This window comes from Galleria mellonella, unplaced genomic scaffold, assembly GCF_026898425.1.
Source record: "Galleria mellonella isolate WM207_F2 unplaced genomic scaffold, CSIRO_AGI_GalMel_v1 utg121, whole genome shotgun sequence".
Lineage (NCBI taxonomy): Eukaryota > Metazoa > Arthropoda > Insecta > Lepidoptera > Pyralidae > Galleria > Galleria mellonella.
The window spans coordinates 824,262-848,671 of NW_026441983.1; the positions used below are offsets into that span (position 1 = coordinate 824,262).

At 41.6% G+C, this 24,410-nt stretch overlaps 2 protein-coding genes across 3 annotated transcripts in view; one reads left to right on the plus strand and one right to left on the minus strand.

The window, feature by feature from the left end:
• Positions 1–188: 188 nt before the first annotated feature.
• The window catches only part of LOC113509324 (U4/U6 small nuclear ribonucleoprotein Prp4), a 251,128-nt gene continuing 226,906 nt past the window's right edge, over positions 189–24,410 (plus strand). Inside the window, exons 1-14 of one of the 2 annotated variants that reach the window (XR_008253331.1) lie at positions 189–563; positions 2,058–2,167; positions 2,278–2,372; positions 3,287–3,445; positions 4,182–4,287; positions 5,416–5,486; positions 5,999–6,128; positions 6,707–6,837; positions 7,091–7,221; positions 8,726–8,810; positions 9,709–9,850; positions 10,442–10,511; positions 11,668–11,789; positions 13,329–13,958. Coding sequence is in view for 1 of the 2 variants with exons in the window: in XM_052899144.1 (XP_052755104.1) it covers positions 401–563; positions 2,058–2,167; positions 2,278–2,372; positions 3,287–3,445; positions 4,182–4,287; positions 5,416–5,486; positions 5,999–6,128; positions 6,707–6,837; positions 7,091–7,221; positions 8,726–8,810; positions 9,709–9,850; positions 10,442–10,511; positions 11,668–11,789; positions 13,329–13,421 (1,608 nt within the window). In the remaining variant the exon portion in view is untranslated. Of the gene's footprint in view, positions 564–2,057; positions 2,168–2,277; positions 2,373–3,286; positions 3,446–4,181; positions 4,288–5,415; positions 5,487–5,998; positions 6,129–6,706; positions 6,838–7,090; positions 7,222–8,725; positions 8,811–9,708; positions 9,851–10,441; positions 10,512–11,667; positions 11,790–13,328; positions 14,267–24,410 lie in introns of those variants that run through there. The other variant, XM_052899144.1, reaches the window with a different exon arrangement.
• Positions 16,481–24,410, minus strand: part of LOC113516574 (AT-rich interactive domain-containing protein 5B-like) — a 76,770-nt gene continuing 68,840 nt past the window's right edge. The window contains exons 8-13 of the mRNA XM_052899062.1: positions 24,176–24,296; positions 22,978–23,432; positions 21,838–21,944; positions 20,307–20,388; positions 19,137–19,276; positions 16,481–18,556 (exon numbers count right to left, since the gene is read on the minus strand). Coding sequence (XP_052755022.1) covers positions 17,432–18,556; positions 19,137–19,276; positions 20,307–20,388; positions 21,838–21,944; positions 22,978–23,432; positions 24,176–24,296 — 2,030 coding nt within the window. The 3' untranslated portion in view covers positions 16,481–17,431. The remainder of the gene's footprint in view (positions 18,557–19,136; positions 19,277–20,306; positions 20,389–21,837; positions 21,945–22,977; positions 23,433–24,175; positions 24,297–24,410) is intronic.

The window sequence follows — 24,410 nt, forward strand, 5'->3', positions numbered from 1 at the left end:
ATAATTTTAATTATTGTCAATAAAAATAGTGATTTTTGGAAAAAATTGGCTTAAAATATTATGTTGAGAGATAACTATTGACAATGGCGCCTCAGAATCGTCCCTGATTAATAGGTACTTTTAATCTTTAATCTATGTATGAATCTCTTATTTTCTTTAATTCCTGCTGTCAATGTCACTGAAACACCAAAACTTCACTAGTGTCAATTTCAGTGTATTATTTCTGTTTTGTTTACCGAACACATTGTTTACTTCCTATATAATATTTGCTTTTTCATATTTATTTCTCCAACACATTATTATAAAACAAGCAAAAATAATTGCATTGTTTTTGAGAAAATAGGAAGTTGTATAAATATTCTGTTATAATACTCGTTTTAAGTTAACTCATAACCTCAAAATGTCTGACGACGAAGATATTCCGGTGAAGAAAAGCAAGCAAATACATTATGGATCCTTGGAAGAGCAGGAGAAAGCGCGATTGGCGGCGTTGGCCGCGGCTGCCAGGGAAGGTGTCGAAGAAACTGGCGGCAAAGACTTGGGAGATATCCAAGTTTCTAGCGGTTAGTTTTTTTTTAAATCTGCTTCTTCGGATAGATTACAACCATAGTCCATTCTGCCTCTCGTCTTTAGGAGGTTTTTTTTTAATGGATGATAATGGCATCGTAACTCCACCTATGTTTTTTTTTATGGGTGAAAATGGTATGGTAACCCCACTTGCGCTAACGAGATACGCAAGCGGAGCACCAGTGAAGGGTGATAGATGAGTTCAGGCCAGTTAGCCCATCATGATGAATTCATCAGGAATTAATCATGATAGTTTCCAGGGGGAACCGCAAGGATGTTGACCTGGTTGGGTATATTGCTAGCAATAGGATTCTCAGTCTCCATTACTAATAATTCCTTTCCCCCCACTCCACCTATGTTATAGGTATATGCTGGTGGGGTACCAGTAATTGTTGATAAGTGAGGATAAAAGCGGGCCAGTTGGTCCATTGTGATAAACTGATCAATATTAATAAAGATGGATTCCAGGGGGAGTCAGGTGGGGGGCGATCTGGTAAGGTATATTGCTAGTAATGATAGCACCATTAGTACCTTACCATGGTTCCCATAACTAACAATCCCTTCTCCCACCTGTTGCAGTGAATTTGTTTATTAACTCATGATGTCTTGTCTCACATATATTGGAATGCTGTGTGGTCCCAGTATAGAATTGGCCTCCTTTTTTTGTTTTATACAACTTGTAATTACAAACAAGCTGACAGCCCACCTGATGCAAAAATGGTAACTGTCGCCTATAGACATGAGCAGTACCATGGACATAACAGAGTATACTGTTTCGCTCATGATACTCCCCATGCATTGCCATTCCTGAGGACTCAGGTGTTATTCCTCTGTAAATTCACTGCCATACTGCCAGTTTGAAGGGTGGGAACCCTTCAAACTGAAACACAGCCATGCAAACACAACTGCTTCATGGTAGAAACACGAATGTGACAGAGGTGGCTAAGCAGTCGACTTTTGTACAAAGTCTCCCTCTGGTATTTATTACTTTTAATAACTAAGCTGAGTGGAATAAATAAAATATAAAGAATGTTGCTTATATAGAGCTTTCACTGTATAATCATTGTTTATAGTTTTTAGATGTTTGGTGACACATTTATATTATGTATGTATTTTGAGTATGTTCAATATTCAGCCATATCCAAGTTACACAAAGTCACAGGTAAACACTAGTATGTTTTTTTGATGGGTGAAAATGGTATGGTAACCCCGCCTGCGCTAACGGGATATGCTGGCGGAGCACCAGTGAAGGGTGATAGATGAGAATGAAAACAGGCCAGTTAGCACATCATGATGAATTCATCGGGAATTAACCATGATAGTTTCCAGGTAGAACCACGTCAACCTAGTTGGGTATATTGCTAGCAATGGGATTCTCAGTCTCCATTATTAACAATCCCTTTCCCGCCAATACTAGTATGGTTACATTTTAAGTTTATGTGCCTTATAATAACTTTTGTATGTTTTGTTATAACTAACCATGTTTTCAGAATACATGGAGCTGGAAGAGGAGATGTCCAGGGACAAGAAGGCTTTACTGGAGGAGTTCGAACGGAGACGCAAGGCCCGCCAGCTGAACGTATCCACTGATGATGATGAGGTACATCCAAGAATTATATACCACTACTCTTTTTAAAGTATCTACCTCTAGTGGCAAGAATTTGCACTGTAATATGTAATAAATAAATAAATAAATTAATTTATGCTCAGGTGCGTCGCAGTCTCCGACAGCTGGGTGAACCCGTGTGCCTGTTCGGCGAGGGACCGGCAGAGAGGAGGGTGCGTCTGCGAGACCTGCTCAGCTAGTATGTTCACAATTATTCTTTCTTAAACTTGGAACAAGTAGCTAACGAATATAGTTATTCAACCAATTTTAAAAAATTGGACGTTCTCAGCTGTTGTTTTTTTTTAATGTTTGTTACTTCATAACTCTGTCAGTTGTAAACTGATTTGGGAATTGCTTTTTTTCTGAAAGGATTTACTTACTAGATTGGTGCCTTATAAAGTTTATCAAAATAGATTTAAGATTTTAGTTTCAAATCCAAAAAATAATTAGTTTTGCCAACTGCTTCGCAACGGCAGACACATGGTTTCTTTTTTAATGGATGATAATGGAGATATGAAATATATTACCAAAGCCTAAAGTTGCCAACCCGCCTGCTGAACGTGGCAACCATTGACAAAATGTTATAGTGGCCTAAGTTCAACAGTGGACAGTAAATGGCCAATATAATAAAAATATAAAATTACCTTACGTTCTAATCTTACATAGTTACCTTAAGTTCTTTAAAGTATGATAATGGAATGGTAACCCCGCCTGCGCTAACGGTATTCGCTGGCCGAACACCAGTCAGGGATGGTAGATGAGAATGAAAAGGCAGGAAAGTTAGCCCATCTATGATGAATACACCTGGAATTCAGCACGATAGTTTCCAGGATGGACCACGTGGAGGTCGACCTGCCAGGGTAACATATATTGCTAACAATGGGACTGGTAGTCCATATTACTGGGGGGCACCAGTGAGGGATGATAGGTGAGGATGAAGCAGGTCAGTTAGCGCATCGTGATGAATTCAACAAGAATTGTTCACGATGGTTTCCAGGGGGAATCACGTGGAGGTCGACCTGCCAGGGTATATTGCTGGCAATGGAACTGGTAGTCCGCATTATTAACAATCTGTTGAGAAACATGGTTAGCCTATACCTGTTCTCTCGCCAGCCTGGGCGAAGATGCCATCCACAAGAAGCTGGAGGAGGAGGAGGCTCGGATAGAGAGGGACCGCGGCCGCGAGGGCACCTGGTACCACGAGGGGCCCGCCGCGCTGCGGGACGCCAGGCTGTGGATCGCGCGCTACTCACTGCCGCGGGCCAAGCACAGGTACACTTTACAACCGACTTTGAAATTTAGACGTTCTTAGTTTAGATAGATAGATAGATACTCTTTATTGTTCCCTCCATAAGATTACAATAGTAAACTTATTATAGATACAAACAATTACAAGGTAATATTGCACTGAGAGAACAATGGGCGGCCTTATCGCTGAGAGCGATCTCTTGCAGGCAACATTTGGATAGAGAGGAGTAGTTATAAACAGTTTGATCGGAGGCACGATGGAAATTCTATCATCTAAATATGGAGATGTGGTACATGTAATAATGTAAACTTAGTTCCTTTTTTTACACTTGTCACCTCACAACTCTGTCATCTATCTAGACCGATTTGGAGATTTCTTCCGTTATCACATGTGGCCAACCGGTGGATCGCGACCACTAGTCCAGTGGATGGTGGCAAGGCGAACAATATAATACATTGCTAATCCAGCGGAGGACGCTCGGACGCGACGCTCGCACTAATATAAACAAGTAGTCGCCGAGAAGCAGTTTCAGTTTTACGTTCTCCCTCTTAATACAATAACAATAGCGACGTGTTTCCCTGGTACCTCGCCAGCGTATAGCGATTGCGCAGACGGGGTTACCATTCCATTGTCATCCGTTAAAATAAATGGACGCGGAATTAAAAAAAAAACTAATCTACAAACCAGTGATATGGACTGCCTCAAAATAATACCTAGTTTTATAAAAATATATATATATAACAAGCCTAATATTCTCAGGCTGAACAAAGCCCGCGAGGAGCTCAAGGTGGCGGGCAGCGTCCGCGCGGCCGCCAAGCAGGAGTCGCAGCGGAGGGCGTCCGCCATTTCCACGTACTGCAGCCAGGTAATGTCACACCGAGCTGGTCAAATTAACCACTTCAGCAGGGGGGAAAGGGATTGTTAGTAATGCGGGTCTAATAGCACCATTGTTAGCAATATACCCCCTCAGGTCAACCCCCGGGGTATCGTGGGCGAAACAGTATACTCTGTTATGTCCACGGTACTGCTCATGTCTATATGCGACGGTTACCACTTTCCATCAGGTGGGTCGTCAGCTTGTTTGCCATTCTAAGTTGTATAAAAAAAATATTTATCTATTTACTAGCTGTATACTGTGGCTATACCCGCGTGAAATACATATTCTATAAGCTTAATTAGACCATCGGCGGGGAATCCGTCCTTACACCTTAGAACTAGAATGATCACTAACAGTGCGGTTTCAGAGGAGCTTCCGCGAAAGCTCAGGTTGTGAAATGAGCTCCCTGCCGAGGTTTTCCCTAGAGACTACAGCATTGGGCTCTTCAAAATGGTCTAATTAAGGTCTTATGTATCATCAGGGATGGTGATACAGGCATCCATATTAACCCCGTTTACCATCAGACAGACCGTATGCTTGTTTCCTATCACCACCTTCCTACCCTTATCCCAATTATTATTTGGGGTCGGTGTGATATGTTTTTTATCCATATTACTAAAGGATTTGGCTTATAATTTTACGACCACCCGCCTGCCTGACGTCAACCCTCTTTGGGATCATATCATAGTTGGATAGATAGATAGATAGATAGATAGACAGATAGACAATTTATTTACATTACTTACAGCACACAAATTACAATAAAAAAAAAACATACACGTAATACACAGCAAAAGAGACAAAAGAATAAAAATAAAAAAAGCACAAATAAAAAAAAAAAAATACAAAAACAAAATACATAATCTAACAATCTCCTTTGTTAACATTCCTTCATGCGTGTATAATAAATAAGTTAGGATATAACTTACCCGTGTATCAAATTTCTTACAAATCCGTTTTGTAGTTTTTGCGTGAAAACGTATTCAGTCTGTTTACTCTTTCACGCAAAAACTGTAATTTGTTTATTTATTAGTTTAAAATGATAAAATGAAGTATGGCTATATATATATATATATATATATATATATAGAAAATTTCACCTTGTGTATGTTATAGATCGGCGACACGCGTCCCATCAGCTTCTGTCGATTTAGCAGCGACAGCAAAATGCTTCTTACATCCAGTTGGTAAGTTATCATATATAGCATTATCTTTATATTTTTGTTACAATGTCTGTTTATTGGTCCAATAAAGTATATATTAAAAACCTGTTATCCAATATAATTTTTTGGATAACAGACTTTTAACATATTCGAAAATAGATATCCGTCCGATAAGGGCGATATCGATATTGGTGCTGCCTTTTTTCCACTAAAAATGTCTATAGAAACCAATATATAGATATCGAATCTATATATTATCCCTATGCCTAATAATTTGTTCTTAGGAATATCATTGGCGTTACTATGTATTTTATGATGTCTATGGTGCTGTTTGTATCCATGTGTGACGGTTACTACTTTCCATCAGGCAGGCCGTCAGCTAATTTGCCGTACCAAAGTTGTATAATTGAAATATATTTCTAAGGAAGTTAGTCCGTATTGCTGTTTATGTCTGTAGGTGACGGTTACCACTTTTCATCAGGTTCGTCCACTTGTTTTGGCATTCTAGTTTACATATTAGACATTTCCTCCGGCAGGTCCGGGCTGAGCAAAGTGTGGTCGGTACCTGACTGTACACCGCTACAAGTACTGAAGGGTCATACGTGCAACGTCAGCGCGGCCACCTTCCATCCTGCGGCCACCATTCCTGACCACTTCCTCAAGAAGGCAAGTATTGGATCTTTTAAATTTACGAATGTTATAGTGGCACTAAATGTTGCTGAAAGTTGAGTAGCTAACTCTTAAACTAGGGTATCATATTTTAAAAGAAATCAGACAAAAACTTTGAACAAAATCCTGAAAACCGATAAGATCACATTTTGTACTTTATTACTGTAACCTTATATTTTTTGTAAGTTGACTTTAACTTGTGTAATAAAGAATAAATACATGAATAAACACAGCCTCGTATCGGTTTTGGAATGTTTGTTTTTACGTAACATAATTATTCAAGGTTATTATATAGGTTTTTTTTTTTATACAACTTAGAATGGCAAATTTGCCATTCCTGAGGACTAAGGTGTTATTCCTGTGTACCCTGTAAATTCACTGACATATCCTACCCTTCAAACCGATATACAACCATACAAACACAACTGCTTTACGGTTGCAACACGAATGGGACAGAGGTCTTCAAGCAATCGATTTTTGTACAAAGTCTCCCTCTGGTTATTTGGTGTTAAAAATTTAAATTTATATTTCTATCTTGGTCGCGGCACATTTTGTAACGCCATTATTTCTTTTAGATTAATGAGGGGAAAGAAAGTGAAGAAAACGATACAAGTGGACCCATGGAAACAAGTGACGATACAACGACGGTTTGCAGTATGGCGTCTTGCGCGTACGATGGTTCTGTCCACTTATGGAACTTTGTCAGGTATAATACTGCCCTATTTATTTATGAATTTTTTGAAATCTTGTGTACGACGCTTCCTTTTGATAAAATATCTAACTAACGCGTTCCACTATGCTAATTTAATAATTTCCCTAATATTCTTCACTTTATAGATTTTGTTGAATTTTTCCGTTTGACTATTTGAGAAAAATATACTCCTCTTATGAGATATTACAATGGTAATTAGTAAAGTATTAGTTTTTTAATTATCATTGAATTTATTTTTGTTCTTCAGCGAAGCCCCAATCGCATCTCTGGAGGGTCACAGTCCGTCGCGTGTAGCCAGAGTAGAGTTTCACCCGTCAGGCCGTTTCCTCGCCACAACGGTCTTCGACCACTCCTGGCGACTCTGGGATTTAGAGACAGGTATAACTAGCATTATCGCATACCATACTTCACAAATTCAAAATGGAGCCTTTAAATAAAAAAATCTTTATCTCCAAAAGACTGAAGATAATTTAGAATGACAAACAAGCTGACCGTCCATCTGATGGAAAGTGGTTACAGAGTACATTGTGGCGCATTCGTGCGTTGCTATTTCATAAGATTAAGTTGTTATGTCTCTATACCCTGTAAATTCACTGCTATATCCCACCATTCAAGCCATTCCAGGCATGCAAACAACTGCTTCACGGCAGAAACACTAATGGGACAGAAGTGCCCAAGTAAACGACTTTTGTACAAAGTCCCTTATGATAAAAATACAATCGAATGAAAAACCTACTTCCTTAAAAAGTTTCTTCCACGAAAGAACCAACTGAATAATATCTCCTTAGAACACATGTTAGCCTGGTACCTTTTGCTCTGATTTGTAAATTATATTTTTCATTAGAACGACAAACAAGCTTACGGCCCGCCTGATAGAAAGTGATAACCGTCATTTATTCATGAACAGCACTGTGAATACCATAGAATACACTGTGACACCCATGGTAGACCTCACGCGTTGCTATTCCCGAGGACTAACGTCTTATGTCTACGTACCCTGCAATTTCACTGTCAAATCTCACTCTTCAAACCGAAACACAGCCATGCAAACACAACAGCTTTACAATTCAAACCCAAATGGAAACACTAACAACCTCCAGGGGGAAGAAATTGTCAATAATGGCGTCTACTAGCCCTATTGCTAGCAATATACCCTATCACGTCGACCTAAAAACCCCCTTGGAAACTATAGTGGTTACGTTTCGATGTATTCGTCACGATGGTGGGTCTACTTCTTCATTTTTATTTATCATTCCTTATTGGTGCCCTCCGTATACTGATAACACAAGTGTGGTTACTATTCCATATTCATCCAATTAAAAAAAAACATTTTCCTAACAGACTAACATAGATAGACATTCTTGTTCCCTCCATAAGATTACAATAGTAAACTAATTATAAATCCATTGAAACTGCGCAGAGATGTTGCATCTCTGTGCATCTTCTATCGAATTTCTCATGGGGAGTGCTCTGAGGAATTGTTCGGATTGATACCCGCTGCTGATTTTCACCATCGTACAACCCGCCATAAACTAAAATTTCATCCCAACCATCTGGACGAGTGGCGGTCCTCCACCGTGCGTTTTTCAAGGCACTTTCTCCCACGCACAACCACTCTTTGGAATCAACTTCCAGTAGCAGTATTTCCGAACCGATACGACATCGTAACCTTCAAGAAAAGAGCATATTCCTTTTTGAAAGGCCGGCAGCACACCTGCAATGCCGTTGGTGTTGTGGGTGATCATGGGCAGCGGTAGTCACTTACCGTCAGGCGACCCGCATGCTCGTTTGTCCCCTTTTGGCCTTATCTCTGAGAGCGATCTCTTGCAGGCGACCTTTGGATGGAGAGGAATAAGACACTCTGTAATTTCTCTGTTTGCAGCTAAGGAAGTGCTACACCAAGAGGGTCACGCCAAGCCGGTATACAGCGTCGCGTTCCAAGTGGACGGCTCTTTGGCGGCCACTGGGTCAGTTTTTTACTTAAACTTACACGTTATTTGCACATATTTAAAATACACAATTGGGACTTAACGGGATGGAAAAGCATGGTCAACACAGGTCGTGGATCCGACGTCGAAACGTCGGCAATAATTTTTTTTTTTTTCTTAAACTTTGTTTTCTGTCGTTAATTTTTATGCGACAACTTTATTGCTATTTTAGTTTTGCTATTGAAGGAATACCTGTTTTTTTTTTTTTTTTTTTTTTTTTTTTTATTTCCTTATTAATATATAAGAAAGTAAGATAAATGCTGTAGAGATGAGAGCTTTGAGAAGTATGTGTGGTATTACATTAAAAGATAGAGTAAGAAACAGTGTGATTAGAGAGAAGTGTGGACTGAAAGACGATGCGGTGACAAAAATAGAAAAAGAAATGTTGCGTTGGTTTGGTCATTTGGAGAGGATGGATGAAAGATGAATTACGAAAGAGATTTATCGAGCAAGAATGAATGGAGATGTCGGTAGGGGCCGCCCTAGACGGACGTATGTCGACCAAACAGGCGACGTGCTGAGGAAGGGCCAAATTAAAAGTACCCGTAACCGGCGAGCGTGTATGAAAAGATTGATGAATGTGGAGGAAGCGAAAGAGGTTTGTTTGAATCGAAGCATTTGGCGTTCCATTGTTTCTGCCTACCCTAATGGGAGACAGGCGTGACAGATATGTATGTATGTATGTATGTATTAATATATATAATTATATAACATAATAATCCATTCAGATCTGTTCCAGTAAAATTGTCAATCAAGATCCTTAGTTCCATTCTCTTTTCCTACTATTCGGAGGGTGGTCTTTGAACCCCATATCCCATACTGTAGTCTGTAGGGAGAGCCTCGGCAGGGAGCTAATACCTTTATCTTATGGTTGCAGTGGTATGGACGCGTTTGGGCGTGTGTGGGACATACGGACGGGCAGGTGTGTGATGTTCCTGGAGGGCCACCTGGGTCCGGTGCAGGGCATCGACTGGTCGCCGGCCGGCCACCAACTGGCCACCGCCGCTGCAGACAACCAGGTGTGTACTACGACAACTCGTCTGAACTAATATTTATTTATTTATATTGTACAAAAGTCGTTTGCTTGGGTACCTCTGTCCCATTCGTGGTTCTACCGTGAAGCAGTTGTGTTTGCACGGCTGTGTTTCGGTTTGAAGGGTGGGATATGCCACTATAGTTCCTGAGAATGGCGACACGTGAGGGATACCATGGGTGTCACAGTATATCCTATGATCTCCGCAGTGATGTTCACGCATAGGCGACGGTTACCACTGTCCATCAGGCGGGCCGTAAGCTTGTTTGTTCTCTAATAAAGAAATATAATTTACAAATCCGAGCAGAAGGTACCAGGCTAACATGTGTTCTAAGGAGATATCATTCGGTTAGTTCTTCCGCGGAAGCGACTTTTTAAGGAAGTAGGTTTTTTTATTTGATTTTTATTATAAGGAAACTTTGTACAAAAGCCCATCCCTCGCCGTCGCTTGGTCGCTTCTTACGACACCCACGGGAAAGGTAAGGGGGGAAGGGCTATTCTATGCCGGGACCACACAATTGTATGTTATGCTGTAATAGAACAAATAAAAGAAATACTAAATGTCTTTTGTTTTCAGGCAAAAATCTGGGATCTACGCAGACGAGCTCCGATATACAGCATACCTGCGCACACGCACCTGCTTAGTGGTGAGACAATCATAATCCTTATCAATATTGTTTGTTTACTATATAGTACATTACTGCAGCGGCCAGCAACTGAGGCATTGATGGACAAACGTGCAAATGTGGGCCGAGGAATAGCCGAGGCACACATACTTGAGTCCATCAAGGCTTGTATATTACTTTTCTCAAACAATGTGCGGAAATCAAAAACACAATTTTACTTTTTAAGTTCAATGACGAATAACGAACAATAATAATTTTTCACGCGCCATAATGGTCCTTTGTTTTTTTTTTTTCAATAAACAGCTTTTTATTTGCAAGCCAGTTCGAAATTTAAATAAAACCTTTTATTAGTTACCTCCTTGGTAGCCATGTTTCGAAGTAAAAGGTCATTACATTTTTAAATATACGAGACAGATATGAGTTTACATAGTAATTTATCTGGCCGCAAAACACGACAGATATGGATTTTCGTCCAACTTTTGCCGGCCGCTGTCCGCATGTATCTGGCCAGTACGGCAATTTTGATTTATCTCGAAGAAGATTGTCAAAATAATGCTCACATTTCCAAACATGTTTGAGAAAATTCCATTTGTCTGCTAGATAGACTGTCATATCTGTCTATTTACTGTATGGATAATCTGGTAGTATTGTTTTATCGTTACCCAATCCCCTTAAGCCGCGACAGAATATCAGTGCTTTGCTCTTTTGAGGGCGAACCAATAAACTGAGTTGTGGCCATTTTGTATTGCTATGGCACATGCACAAACGAAAAAATGTACTTGGCTTTATACATTCACTAGAGGGAGACTTTGTACAAAAGTTGTTTGCTTGGCCACCTCTGTCCCATTCGTGTTTTTACCGTGAAGCAGTTGTGTTCGCATGGCTGTGTTTCGGTTTGAAGGGTGGGATATGGCGTGAATTTACACGGTACAGAAGAATAACACCTGAGTCCTCAGGAATGGCAACGCGTGGGGGGGTATCATGGGCGAAACAGTATACTCTGTTATGTGCACGGTACTACTCATGTCTATAGGCGACGGTTACTGCTTTCCATCAGGTGGGCCGTCAGCTTGTTTGCCATTCTAAGTTGTATAAAAAAAATGTATGTATCTATATAATTCATGCGAGCAAAGTCACAGTATACAGCTAGTGTTTAATGATGTCTCTGTACTTCCAGATGTCCGCTACCAGCGTAGCCACGGCCACTTCCTGCTGACGGCCTCATACGACAAGTCGGCCAAGCTGTGGTCCAACCCCGCCTGGCACCCTCTCAGGACCCTCTCCGGACACGACAACAAGGTATTCCGTTTATTTCATCATCGTCAACTTTCAGCCCTTATCCGTCGGGGGAAAGGGATTGTTAGCAATGGAGTTTGACAGACCCATTGCTAGCATTATGCCCTATTAGGTCGACCTCCACGTGGTTCCCCCTGGAAACCATCGTGAACAATTCTTGTTAAATTGTTCAGGTCCCAATCAGGTTGATCTCCTCGCGGTTCCCCCTGGAAACTATCATGGTTAATTCCTGATGAATTCCTCATGATGGGCTAACTGACCTGCTTCATTCTCACCTATCATCCTTCACTGGTGCCCCGCCGGTGTATACCGATAGCGCAGCTGGGATTACCATTCCATTATCATCTATAAAAAGACCTTATCCGTCCACTGCTGGATATATTCCTCATCCATGGACTGCCATAAGGAATGATCTTCAGCCACCTGCATCCATTGACTTTCTGCAATGCATTTGAGGGGGGGGGGGAAGGGATTGTCAGCAATGGAGTTCGACATTGCTAGCAATATGCCCTATCAGGTCGACCTCCACGTGGTTCCCCCTGGAAACCGTCGTGAACAATTCTTGTTAAATTCGTCACGTTGGGCTGCTGACCTGCTTCATTCTCACCTATCATTCTTCACTGGTGCCCCGCCAGTGTATACCGATAGCGCGGGTAGGATTACCATTTCATTATCACCCATAAAAAGAAAATGCATTTTAAGGTCGGCGCTCCATCTTGTGGGCCCCGTACTAGATGGAGAGGAAATTCGTTCAACACTCCGTTTGGCTATACGAGGTCGCCACTTAACAACCTTTCTTTCGCGTCAGTTATTTCTCTTCTTCGGTTGTCGAGCTGTGACCAGCGGGTCTACCATGAAGTGAAATTCCGAAATTTCGGACTCAATTTCGTGTTTTTGTTTATACCAAAATCGGACCAATACATGGAGTTTAACATTTCTTTCATCATACATCCTATCATTAAAATCCAAAGGAACAATATTTTAATATTTTTAATATTTCCAAACGGCATACATTATGTAATTTTAACATCAAATTTCTGTTTCGTTTGGCTCCGAAATTTCGGAAAACATTTCATGGTAGGCCCTCAGCTCATTGCCACTTCAGATTGCTTATCATTCGGGCTATGTCGCTCACTTTGCTTCTTCTGCGGATATCCTCATTTCGGATTCTGTCATCCAAAGAAACTCCAAGCATCCCCATCAAACGTACAGAAAACAGACAAAAATTCTAAAAATCATTGCTATTTATTGCATTCCCCTATAATGTGGAATGAGCTCCCTGCCGAGGTTTTCCCAAGAGACTACAGCGTGGGGTTCTTCAAAAGAGGGTAAAGAGGTTTCTTCAGGGTCGGCAACGCGCGCGTAATACCTCTGGTATTGCAGGCGTTCATAGGCTACGGTAACCGCTTGCCATCAGGTGGGCCGTATGCTAGTTTGCCACCTCAGTGGTATAAAAAAAAATAGATTTTCTCATATATCTTTCATGTACAGACAGCGAGCAGTTACGATTTTATTATATGTATTGTATTGATTGGATTTCAGGTGATGAGCGCTGACATATCGTTCGACAACAAGTATATAGTCACGTGCTCATACGACAGGACGTTCAAACTGTGGGCGCCAGAGCTCGCGTAGTGTAAACACTTATCAGCTTTCACCATCGCACCGCTCATCATCACCAAGGACTCCAGCCTTACACCTTGGAACCGGAATGGTCACTCACAGTGCGGTTTCAAAGAAGCTTCCTCCCGCGAACACTCAGATCGTGGAAATGTCTTCGTGCCAAGACTTTCTGGACTACAGTATGGGGTTCTTCAAAAAGAACGTATTATGGAGTTTGTTATACAACACAGGGGGCAAACGAGCAAGCGGCTCACCTGATGGTAAGTGACTACCACCGCCCATGATCACCCGCAACACCAACGGCATTGCAGGTGTACTGGCGGCCTTTTAAAAAGGAAAATGCTCTTTTCTTGAAGGTTACGATGTCGTATCGGTTCGGGAATACTGCTGCTGGAAGTGGATTCCAAAGAGTGGTTGTGTGTGAAAGTGGCTTGAAAAAGGGCGTATTAAAGTTTCTTAAGGCGAGTAACATTCCTGATGCTGCAGGCGTCCATAGGCTACAGTGACTTTACTATCAGACGGGCCGTATGCTTGTTTGCCGTCAAAATAGTTTTTTTTTTTTTGTTGGGTGAAAATGGTATGGTAACCCCGCCTGCGCTAACGGGATACACTGGCGGAGCACCAGTGAAGGGTGATAGATGAGAATGAAAACAGGCCAACTGGCCTGTTTTCATGCCCATCATGATGAACTCATCTGGAATTCACCATGATAGTTTCCAGGGGGAGCCGCGAGGAGGTCAACCTGGTTGGGTATATTGCTAGCAATGGGATTTTCAGTCTCCATTACTAACAATCCCTTTCCCCCATTTGTAAGCGATTAAAATTGTAAATTTTAACAATAAAATGTTTTCGACATATTTACTGTATGTTTTATTTTATAATTTTAATATAACCAGTAGTAGGTTAGAGATGTTTCAAGAGGGACGCTGCTGCCCGTCCCTCGCCCTATCTTAGTCGCCTCTTACGACACCCACGGGAAAGAAAGCGGTGGTCCATTCTATACCGGGACCACATGGCACCCAATGTGTATGTTATTTATTTAATTTGGGATAACAACAGCGTTTTACATGATAAATACATTACACATTTACTAAATTCTAACCAAATTGATATGTCAATGACAAATGTTACATTACTAGATTATATATTGGACACAGTTTATGTAGACAGTATGCGAGCGGGTTGTATCTGTATTTGGTAGGGTTATACGGCCGTATAACATTCTCTATACACCAGCCTGCAATGAATTGATAAAAATAGCAACTGACGGTGTATCTTTCGTCCTCTTTTTACTAATTATATTTGCATAAGAAGAAAGGAGGCAACCGTATGATTTACAGTTTTTATTTTATCATTCCTTCTATGTAATTCCTTGTTCTTATAACTTTAATATTATTTGCCTATAGTCTCTACTGAATGTCAAACGTGACCGTAATACATTCATTTATTAAAATACATGTTATGTGGCAAACAAGCTGACGGTCCACCTGATGGAAAGTGGTAACCGTCGCCTATAGACACGAGCAGTACTATGGACATAACAGAGTATACTGTTTCGCCCATGATACCTCCCCACGCGTTGCCATTCCTGAGGGCTCAGGTGTTATTCCTCTGTACCGTGTAAATTCACGCCATATCGCACCCTTCAAACCGAAACACAGCCATGCAAACACAACTGCTTCACGGTAGAAACACGAATGGGACAGAGGTACACAAGCAAACGACTTTTGTACAAAGTCTCCCTCCGTTCGATCACTGACCGACCACTAGTACGCCTTTTATACCTTTATGTGTATATTTCAATCTGTATTTACGTTACTGTACTTCACTTGAATTATTCACTTGTCATTGTATATTTTTGTACATGGTGCAATAAAGAGTTAAATAAATAAATAAATAAATGAAACAACCAAATGTTTTCATTGTGTTTATTTGTACGACAATCTCTTAACTGTACACAAATGCGTATTCAAAAACCGTTATTAAACAGTCAACATTTAGGAAAATTTTTATACTAGAATTCAGCTAAACAATAGTACTAATGCTTACCAACTAGTTTATTTACATTATGCAGAAACGAAACGTTTTGTTCCCAATTTATTTTTAATTCTTTTTTTTTTTTTTTAATCGAGAGATCAGTTTACAGTTCACTTCGCTTGCACGTTACGGCTTTATTGTAACCACTCGATACCGGATGTCAAAAATGAGTTAGTAATTAATATTTCATTAATTATAGTAATTAATTAATGGTTATTAATTATTTATCGGTAATTAACGATTATTAATTATTAATTAATTCTAATTAATTGACATCATTAATAATTAATTATCATTAATTTGTAATTAATTATAATTGCACAGACAGATAGGAAATTAATAGATAGATGTATAATTTATTTGCATTACACACAGCGCACAAATACCAACAGAACATGCCACAGCGAAAAGAGATTAGAGAATGCATATACAAAAAATAAAACAAAACATAAAAGAAGTAACAATTTTTTCCTTCACACGTGTGCCACAAAATTTGCGCAACACAAAATGGTCACAATTCGAAACACTGATATTCTGTTGTGGCCAAGAGCCAGCCGATATATAATTGTGCATTGAAGATTAAATAAATAAATAAATAATTTATTTGCATTACTTAACAATTTAAATAAAACACCTGATTTTACTAATCGATCAATAATTGGATTATACTTGTCTTAAATAGTTTATTGATCGATGAATGTCGAAGAAGCGGAAGAGGTTTGTTTGTATCGAAGCATTTGGCATTCCATTGTTTCTGCCTACCATAATGAGAGACAGGCGTGACAGATATGTCATTACCCTTCATACGCTTTCTGTTTTTACCTAATGGTTAGCTGGTAGAGAACGCCATACGGCATTAAGCTCGCCACTTGTACATGGCTTTATTGTATAGTAAAGAATAAATAAATAAATAAATATGTATGTATGTATGTAAATTGTTTAAGAATTAAGGTGCCCTGTCAGCGTTACCGATAGCGCAGGTGAAGTAACCATTACATTGTCATCCATTAAAAAAACCGACATATATAGGGGGGGGGGGGGGGGGGGGGAATTGTCAGTAATGTGGTCAAATTGCTCCCTTGTTGGCCTATCACGGGCGAAACAGTATATTCTGTTATGTCCATGGTACTGCTCGTGTCTATAGGCGACGGTTACCACTTACCATCAGGTGGGCCGTCAGCTTGTTTGCCATTTTAAGTTGCATAAAAAAAAAACATCCACACAATTCCTCCTGGAAACTATGGTGGAAAATTCGTCACGACCAACTAAGTGACGTGACATCCTCGCCTATCATGTTTCCCTGGTACTTTGCCGTAATATACGGATAGCATTAGAGGGATAATTATTTCATTTTTAGTTATAAAAAAAGGCAATAATGACTGGCATCCCCCCCCCCTACGTGCAATAGGGGGAGGCTATATTCAGCAGTGGGCAATTAACGAGTAATGCATGAAACATACATACATACATACAAATAATCAAGTCTTTTCTACATAATATAAATATCGGCTCACGAGGCTACTTTAGTCCAATTAAGCTAACATCAAATATAAATTAAATTAAAATAAATAAATATTAACGTTAAAAAGTAAAAATACAACCGAATTGAAAACTGTCTCTTTTCGAAGCCGGTTAAAAATAAAAAAAAAAATGGCGGCGAGCCTATAACTTGACATGTTTGTCTATTGAACTGGCCACAGATCCAAATTGAAAATTGAAAAAAAAAAAAAACAGATATTTAGAAAAAAAAAACACTGAAACTGTAGCCGAAGTAATTCTGAACATTTTGATATATTTTTCAAACATCCTTCCACAAAACTCGACTAATTCGTTTAAAGAAAGTTTTGGGCATAGAATTTTAAAATGACAAATATTTTTAAATATGGCAATTTTAACCGAACTTTTAAATTTTTCATTCCAAATTTGAAAGTCCGCCGTAACGTGCAATAGCTGTATTATCACAAAAAAAAAACTAAGACTAGATATTAATTTTTCGTTGTAGGTGTATTCGTCACCGCACCCATGTTTAGGAGGCCAGAGTAACCCCTAAACTGGCTGGCCATCATGTCTCTATACGCGGCTAATTGTCTCTGGTCCATTTGGCCCAGACTGTTGTACAGTGCACTCATGTACACCGGGTCCATAAAAGGCCCGACGGTGGGCACCGTCTTTTGCATTTCCAAAATCTGCGCTAGATTATGATTTTTGATCACATTTTGAAAGTTCTGCGGCGTCTGACTGTCCCTTGATCCGGTCGAACTCGTTGGGGAAGGGTCGTCCCGGGGATTCACTTGGTAGTTGGGGACCACTATGGGAGATTTCTTGTGTGCCCCGGAGGGGGAAGGACACGTGTACGCTTTGGGGTAATCTTTAGGGGGCGTAACGGTCTTTGTGGACATGAATTTGCCGTTGGAGGACCGCTTCTGCGGCGTTCGGTTCTTCATTGAATTGTGTTGAGATTTTGGATTGACTAAAGTGATTTCTAAATTGGATCCTACGACCGCTTTCCCGTCGATTAACGTGTAATTTTTAGCTAAATTTTGCGGGGTACTCGTGATCTTCGAGGGGGAAGGTGTCGGGGGAACTCTGACTATCTCGACCGCTGGTTTCTGCGGGGGTAGGGACGGGTTTTTGCAGGTTAAGTCTAAGATATCTTGAGGCGGCGTTTGGGGTGTTGAGGAGGCTACATTCTTTTGGGGTTTCACCGGGGCACCGTGTAGGATGTGGGGCGGGGGCATGAAGGGATCTTTGGGATTGCCGTACACGGTTTTCTCGGGTCCCGACGATCCGAAAATCGAGGTGCCCTGCGTGATTTTAGGCGGTCGAACGCCGTTGGCGTAATTTGGCGGGACGATGTTGTACATTTGGAATAGCTGGACTTGGGTCATGATCTGGTGCTGAACAGCGGGGTTTAGCGTCATGGGGGCCGTGTTCAGGATGGGGTTGATGGTGGTCAGGGGCACGGGGCCGGGCCAGGCGGGCGTCGGTATGGCGGTTACCTCCAGACCCCTCTCTTTGAGGATATCCAGTTTCTTCTTCTTGACGGCCTGCGGACTCTCCGGGTACTCGTCGAGATCTATTATCTCTGGTGTTTTTGGCTTGTATGGGACCTGTGGAAGATCAAGTTTTGTTAATACTTGGAAATTGATCACCACCATTACTTCTCGAAGTTCCACAAACTTCCATATTAGCTAACAATCTCCAACTGCCATTTCGTCCACGCACACTTTGCCACATGTCGTTTGTTTCGTAGTTTGGGTGCCGAAACGTTAACATAAGGCTCCAAACAGCAGTCTAATTATTTGATTGAAGATGCCCCGTTTAAATATGGAACACGTGTTGCAAAAAGTGCGGGGATGAAATGGCAGTCAGAGATTTTTGGCTAATATAGAACGTGTACTTCTGGGAGTTGTCACAGGAACACTTTAAATATAATAGATTACCTATTTCCGTTTCTAGTGTGATTACATTATTTTTTCTATGCAAGCTGACGGCCCGCCTGATGGAAAGTGGTAACCGTCGCCTATAGACACCAGCAGTACCGTGGACATAACAGAGTATACTGTTTCGCTCATGATACCACCCATGCGTTGCCATTACATGGAAGTTTTTCTTATAAACTTTTGGATACAATAAAGCGCCCTCTAGTTTAAAACTTAGAAAAGATTGTAGTCGAATTAAATGATGTACCTCCACAATTTCATCATCGCTAATAGGCGCTGGCGGATGATGGATCCCGAAGTTGGTGATGGGCGGCCCGACTGTGGAGGTGGTGACCACCGGCTGAGGCGATGACGACGCCGACTCCGGCCGGAGGGGGGGAATGGGCGCTGCAGCAGAATTACATATTTTTTAATCAACTTAGAATAAAATAAGCTGCCCTATTAGAAAGTGGCACATAACAGAGTATACTGTTTCGCCCATGATACCCCCCATGCGTTGCCATTCCTGAGGACACAGGTGTTATTCCTTTGTACCGTGTATATTCACTGCCATATCCCACCCTTCAAACCGAAACACAGCCATGCGAACACAACTGCTTCACGGTAGAAACACGAATGGGACAGAAGTACCCAAGCAAACGACTTTTGTACAAAGTCTCTTTATAATAAAAAATACAATCAAATTAAAAACCTACTTCCTTAAAAAGTTGCTTCCGCGGAAGAGCTAACTGAATAATATCTCCTTAGAACACATGTTAGCCTGGTACCTTCTGCTCAGATATATAAATTATATTTTTTTAATAAAACGGCAAACAAGCTTACGGCGCGCCTGATGGATAGCGCTAACCGTCACCTTATACATGAACAGCACTGTGGACATCTCAAGCTACACTGTGACACCCTTGGTATACCTCACGCGTCGCCATTCCTGAGAACTATAGTGGCATATCCCATCCTTCAAACCGAAACACAACCATGCGAACACAACTGCTTCACGGTAGAAACACGAATGGGACAGAGGTACCCAAGCGACTTTTGTACAAAGTCTCCCTTTGGTAAACCTTTAATATATATATATATATATATACAGGGTGAAAGGGACAGGTTGGCTCGATATTCCCCAACGTGGGGTCCAAGCCCCACAGGGGGCTTGCCCAGTATATATATATATATATATATATATATATATATATATAATAAAAAAAATGGCAGTTAGAGATTTACAGCTAATATGGAAGGTTGTGGTACTGGTGTGGTTCTGGCAGTAACAGTGGTGGTCAGTCTCCGAGTGTTGGCAGTCGCACGCATACTAATGGTGGCGGAATTAAACGAGATAATTCTAAACAAATAACCAGTGGTATGGACATCACCAAGAAAACACCAAGTTTAGTAGATCACCAACGATTAAGGTACTCACGTGTGTTTGCGGGCGCGTGGTTGGGCCGCGCTGGCTTCACGCGTACGGCCCGCAGCGAGCTGCGACCCACCGGTTTGCTCTTCTGCAATCAACATATATCACCTTAATGATGACGGTATCAACCGTTCACTGTCAGGGAGGGGGGGGGGGGTTAGGGGTTGTTAGCCAAGTGTTCATAAAACAAAAGCTTTTACTAGAAATATTTTAAAAATACAACACTTTAAATGTAGTTTCTTTTAATTTTTAAAGTGAACAATGTAATTGTTTCACTGTATAAATAATTTCGTGGAACCCTAGTGTCTTTTACGGAACCCATTTAAGGAATCGCTGTTGATGGTATTAGGGATCTCTAACAGCCCCACTGCTAGCAATATACTCTCTAATACGATGATTCCCAACGTGGGGCCCACGCCCCACAGGGGGGCAATTTGATAGAATGGACTCGAAGCGGTATTAACCCTCTTGCTCCGGCCCATTTAAATGCAATGCTACGAGCAGATATCGATGCCAACTTTAACAAAAAAAAGTAAATTAAACAATGCTGTAAATATTTATTAGGTAGGTATAATTTCGTTTGACGTTACCAAAATATCAACTGGGCGATTTTTTTTTTATTGGATGCAAATGGTATGGTAACCCCGCCTGCGCTAACGAGATACGCTGGCGGAGCACCAGTGAAGGGTGATAGATGAGAATGAAAACAGGCCAGTTAGCACATCATGATGAACTCATCTGGAATTAATCATGGTAGTTTCCAGGGAGAACCGCGAGGAGGTCGACCTGGTTGGGTATATTGCTAGCAATGGGATTCTCAATCTCCATTACTAACAATCCCTTTCCCCCCTGAACTGGGCGATTAGAGTCGTCAAGTAAATTTAGTCGGGAAAAATTGTGTGGGGGCATAAAAATTTTAGAAATGTCTAAGTGGGGCATGAGACAGAAGAGGTTGGGAAACACGGGTCTAAAAGGTCGACATTCAAGCGGATCCCCTAAAAACCATCATGTTTATATCCTGTTGAATTCGTCACGATAGCCCAACTTACCTACTTACATCTTTACCTATCATGTTTCCCTGGTACCTCGCATCGATAGCGCAGAGATCACCCATTAAAAAAAAAAAACATTACTGTCCACTGCTGAATATACTCGTGTGGGGGGTTTTTCCAGTAGTTGCCACACTTGGCAAGCGGATTGGCAACTGCAGTTAGGCTTTGGTGATGTTTTTAGAGAGACTCTACTGTCCGTCACTCGCTCAGTTAATTCCCTTAGCTGCCTCTTATGACACCCGCGGGAAAGGAAGGATTGGCCCTTTCTATGTCGAAATCACAAAATAATTTGACATTTGGCTAAAAGTAATAAACCGCGTACAGGCAAACGCAGTGTACGACGACCCCCTACTAGATGGAGTGATGACCTGAAATGCATTGCAGGGAGTAAGTGGACGCAGGTGGCTCAGTATCGTTCTTTATGGCAGTCTATGGGGAGGCTTATGTCCAGCTGTGGACGGATAATGGGTAAAATGGTCTGGTACCTGGTGCGCGGGCGGAGCGTGGTGTCCGTTCACATACTTGTCTCCGAGCGCGGACAGGCTCGACAGCGAGCTGCCGTCGGCGCCTGCCGCAACCGCCTCGCTGCCGCCTGCAAACATCCAGTAGACTTTGAGTATCATAGAAAGAAGAAAGAAAGAAAGAAATACAGATAATACAAAAAAAAAACAGACGACTTTTGTATAAAATCTCCTCGAATTAAAAACCTTAAAAAGGTGCTTCCGCAGAAGAACAAACTGAATAATATCTCCTTAGAACACATGTTAGCCTGGTACCTTCTGCTCGGATTCATAAATTATATTTTATTATTAGAACAGCAAACAAGCTTACGGCCCGCCTGATGGATAGTGGTAACCGTCGCGTATACGTGAACAGCACTGTCGGCATCATAGGATATACTGTGACACCCATGGTAACACTTACGCGTTGCCATTCCTCAGTACTAAACGTAAAAAGCATGATTGTGACAGTATGTACTGATGATATGTGTAAAGGCGACGGTGATTGTCCAGGGGGAGAGAGGGATTGTTAGTAATTACATTTGGGGACATTAATCCCCATTATTAGCAATATACCCTTTTAGGTCGACCTCTACGCTATTCCCCGGGAAACCATCTTGGTTAATTCTTGTAAAATTCATCACTTTATGCCAACTGACCTGCTTTCATCCTCACCTATCATGTTTCCCTGGTACATCGCCAGCGTATACCCACAGCCTAGGCGGGGTTACCATTCCATTATCACCCATTAAAGACGGTTTCTGATGTGCTATCTGACCTGCCTTTACATCCTCACCTATCATGTGTCCCTGGTACACCGCCAGCGTATACCGACAGCGTAGGCGGGGTTACCATTCCATTATCACCCATTAAAGACGGTTTCTGTTCATCAATCAGGTGGACCATTCATTCCAAATACCACGATTCATAATCTTGAATTTTTACTAATATTATAAATGTGCAAATGAGTTTGTTTATTACCTTATAGCGTCTAAACGGTTTACCAAATTACTATGAAATTTGGTATAAGGCTACCTTTTACTTCGGTAAACATATCCCAATCACGTAAGAAGTCGGAGGTAAAAGTCAGTTAAAAACATATCTATTAAAAAAAAAAAAACTCACTCGAATTCACTTTCTGCGGCAGCTCGTTCCCGTACACCGAAGCATCCTTCACCTTACACCCACTGTCGTCTATCACATTGCTGGAATCCACTAGAATCGGCTTGGCATCCGCATCGGGGTCCTTCACATCCACTTTCTGATCAAACAACTTCTCCGCTGGTTTTACATTGATAAATTTCTCTTCTTTGGGTAGTGATTCCAAGAATTCCCTGTTGAGTTCTTCAGCAGGCTTGGATATTATGTATTCCTCCTTGACTTCGCATGTTTCATTATTGACAGGTTCGTGTTTCGGTGAGGGGGTGCGGAGTCTCTTTTCAGGGAGGTTGGGCTGTTTATCCACATCCCTAAGGGGGGAGTCGGCCACTTCTATGGTGGCTATGGTGTGGGGCTCGTCCACTCGCCCGTTCACTTTGTGGCCATTCCGTCGTTCGTGGTGTTCGAAGGGCAGCAGAAATCTGAAGGAGGTATTTCGAATATTTTCAATTGACACCAAAACAGCAGCAGGTATTCGATTTGGTTATATTTTTTTTTAAGTATGTTACGAATCGAAAAAAAACTTTTTTTTTATCTGAAAGGATATACTTACAGATTGGTCGCATTGAAGTTTTGTCAAAATCGGTCCAGCAGTTTAGTTTTTAAATAAAAAACAAACTGGTTATTTGTTTAGAATTATCTTGTTTAATTTCGCCACCATTAGTATGCGTGCGACTGCCAAAACTCGAAGACTGACCACCACTGTTACTACCAGAAGTGCTAAAACCTTCCATATTAGCCGTCAATCTCCTACTGCCATTTCATCCCCGCACTTTTTCCCACACTTCGTTCGTTTCGCAGTTCGGATGCCGAACTGTTAACCCACTTATTTGCCTGAAGATGCCTCGTTTAAAGGTGAAACACGTATTGCCAAACGTGCAGGGACGAAATGGCAGTCAACTTGGCCTGTTTTCATCCTCGCCTATCATGATTCCCTAGTACCCCGCTAGCGCGGGGAGAAGGGATTGCTACACTACAATACACTATCAGGTCGATCTCCACGCGGTTCCCCCTGGCAACAGTCGTGGTTAATTCGTCACGATGTGCCAACTGACTTGCTTTCCTCCTCACCTATCATGCTCCCCTGGTACCCGGCCAGCGTATACCGACAGCGCGGGCGGGAGTACCGTTCCACCTTCACCTCCCCCCCTCCAAGGCTACGTACCGCTCGTAGTGGCGGCGGGCGCGGGCGGGCTGCGCGGCTGCGTGCCGCCACAGCTTGCGGCCGCATACGGCCTCGTAGCCGCCGCGCGCTCGCACCCACGCGTACAGCGCCCGAAGCGACACTGGTGGACAGGCGGACACACGACCGGCTTTATTGGCAACCAATTACACTTATACACGACCCATTTCCAGTCAGCGAAACGTCAAATTGGCTGACACATTTTTTTTTTGATAAA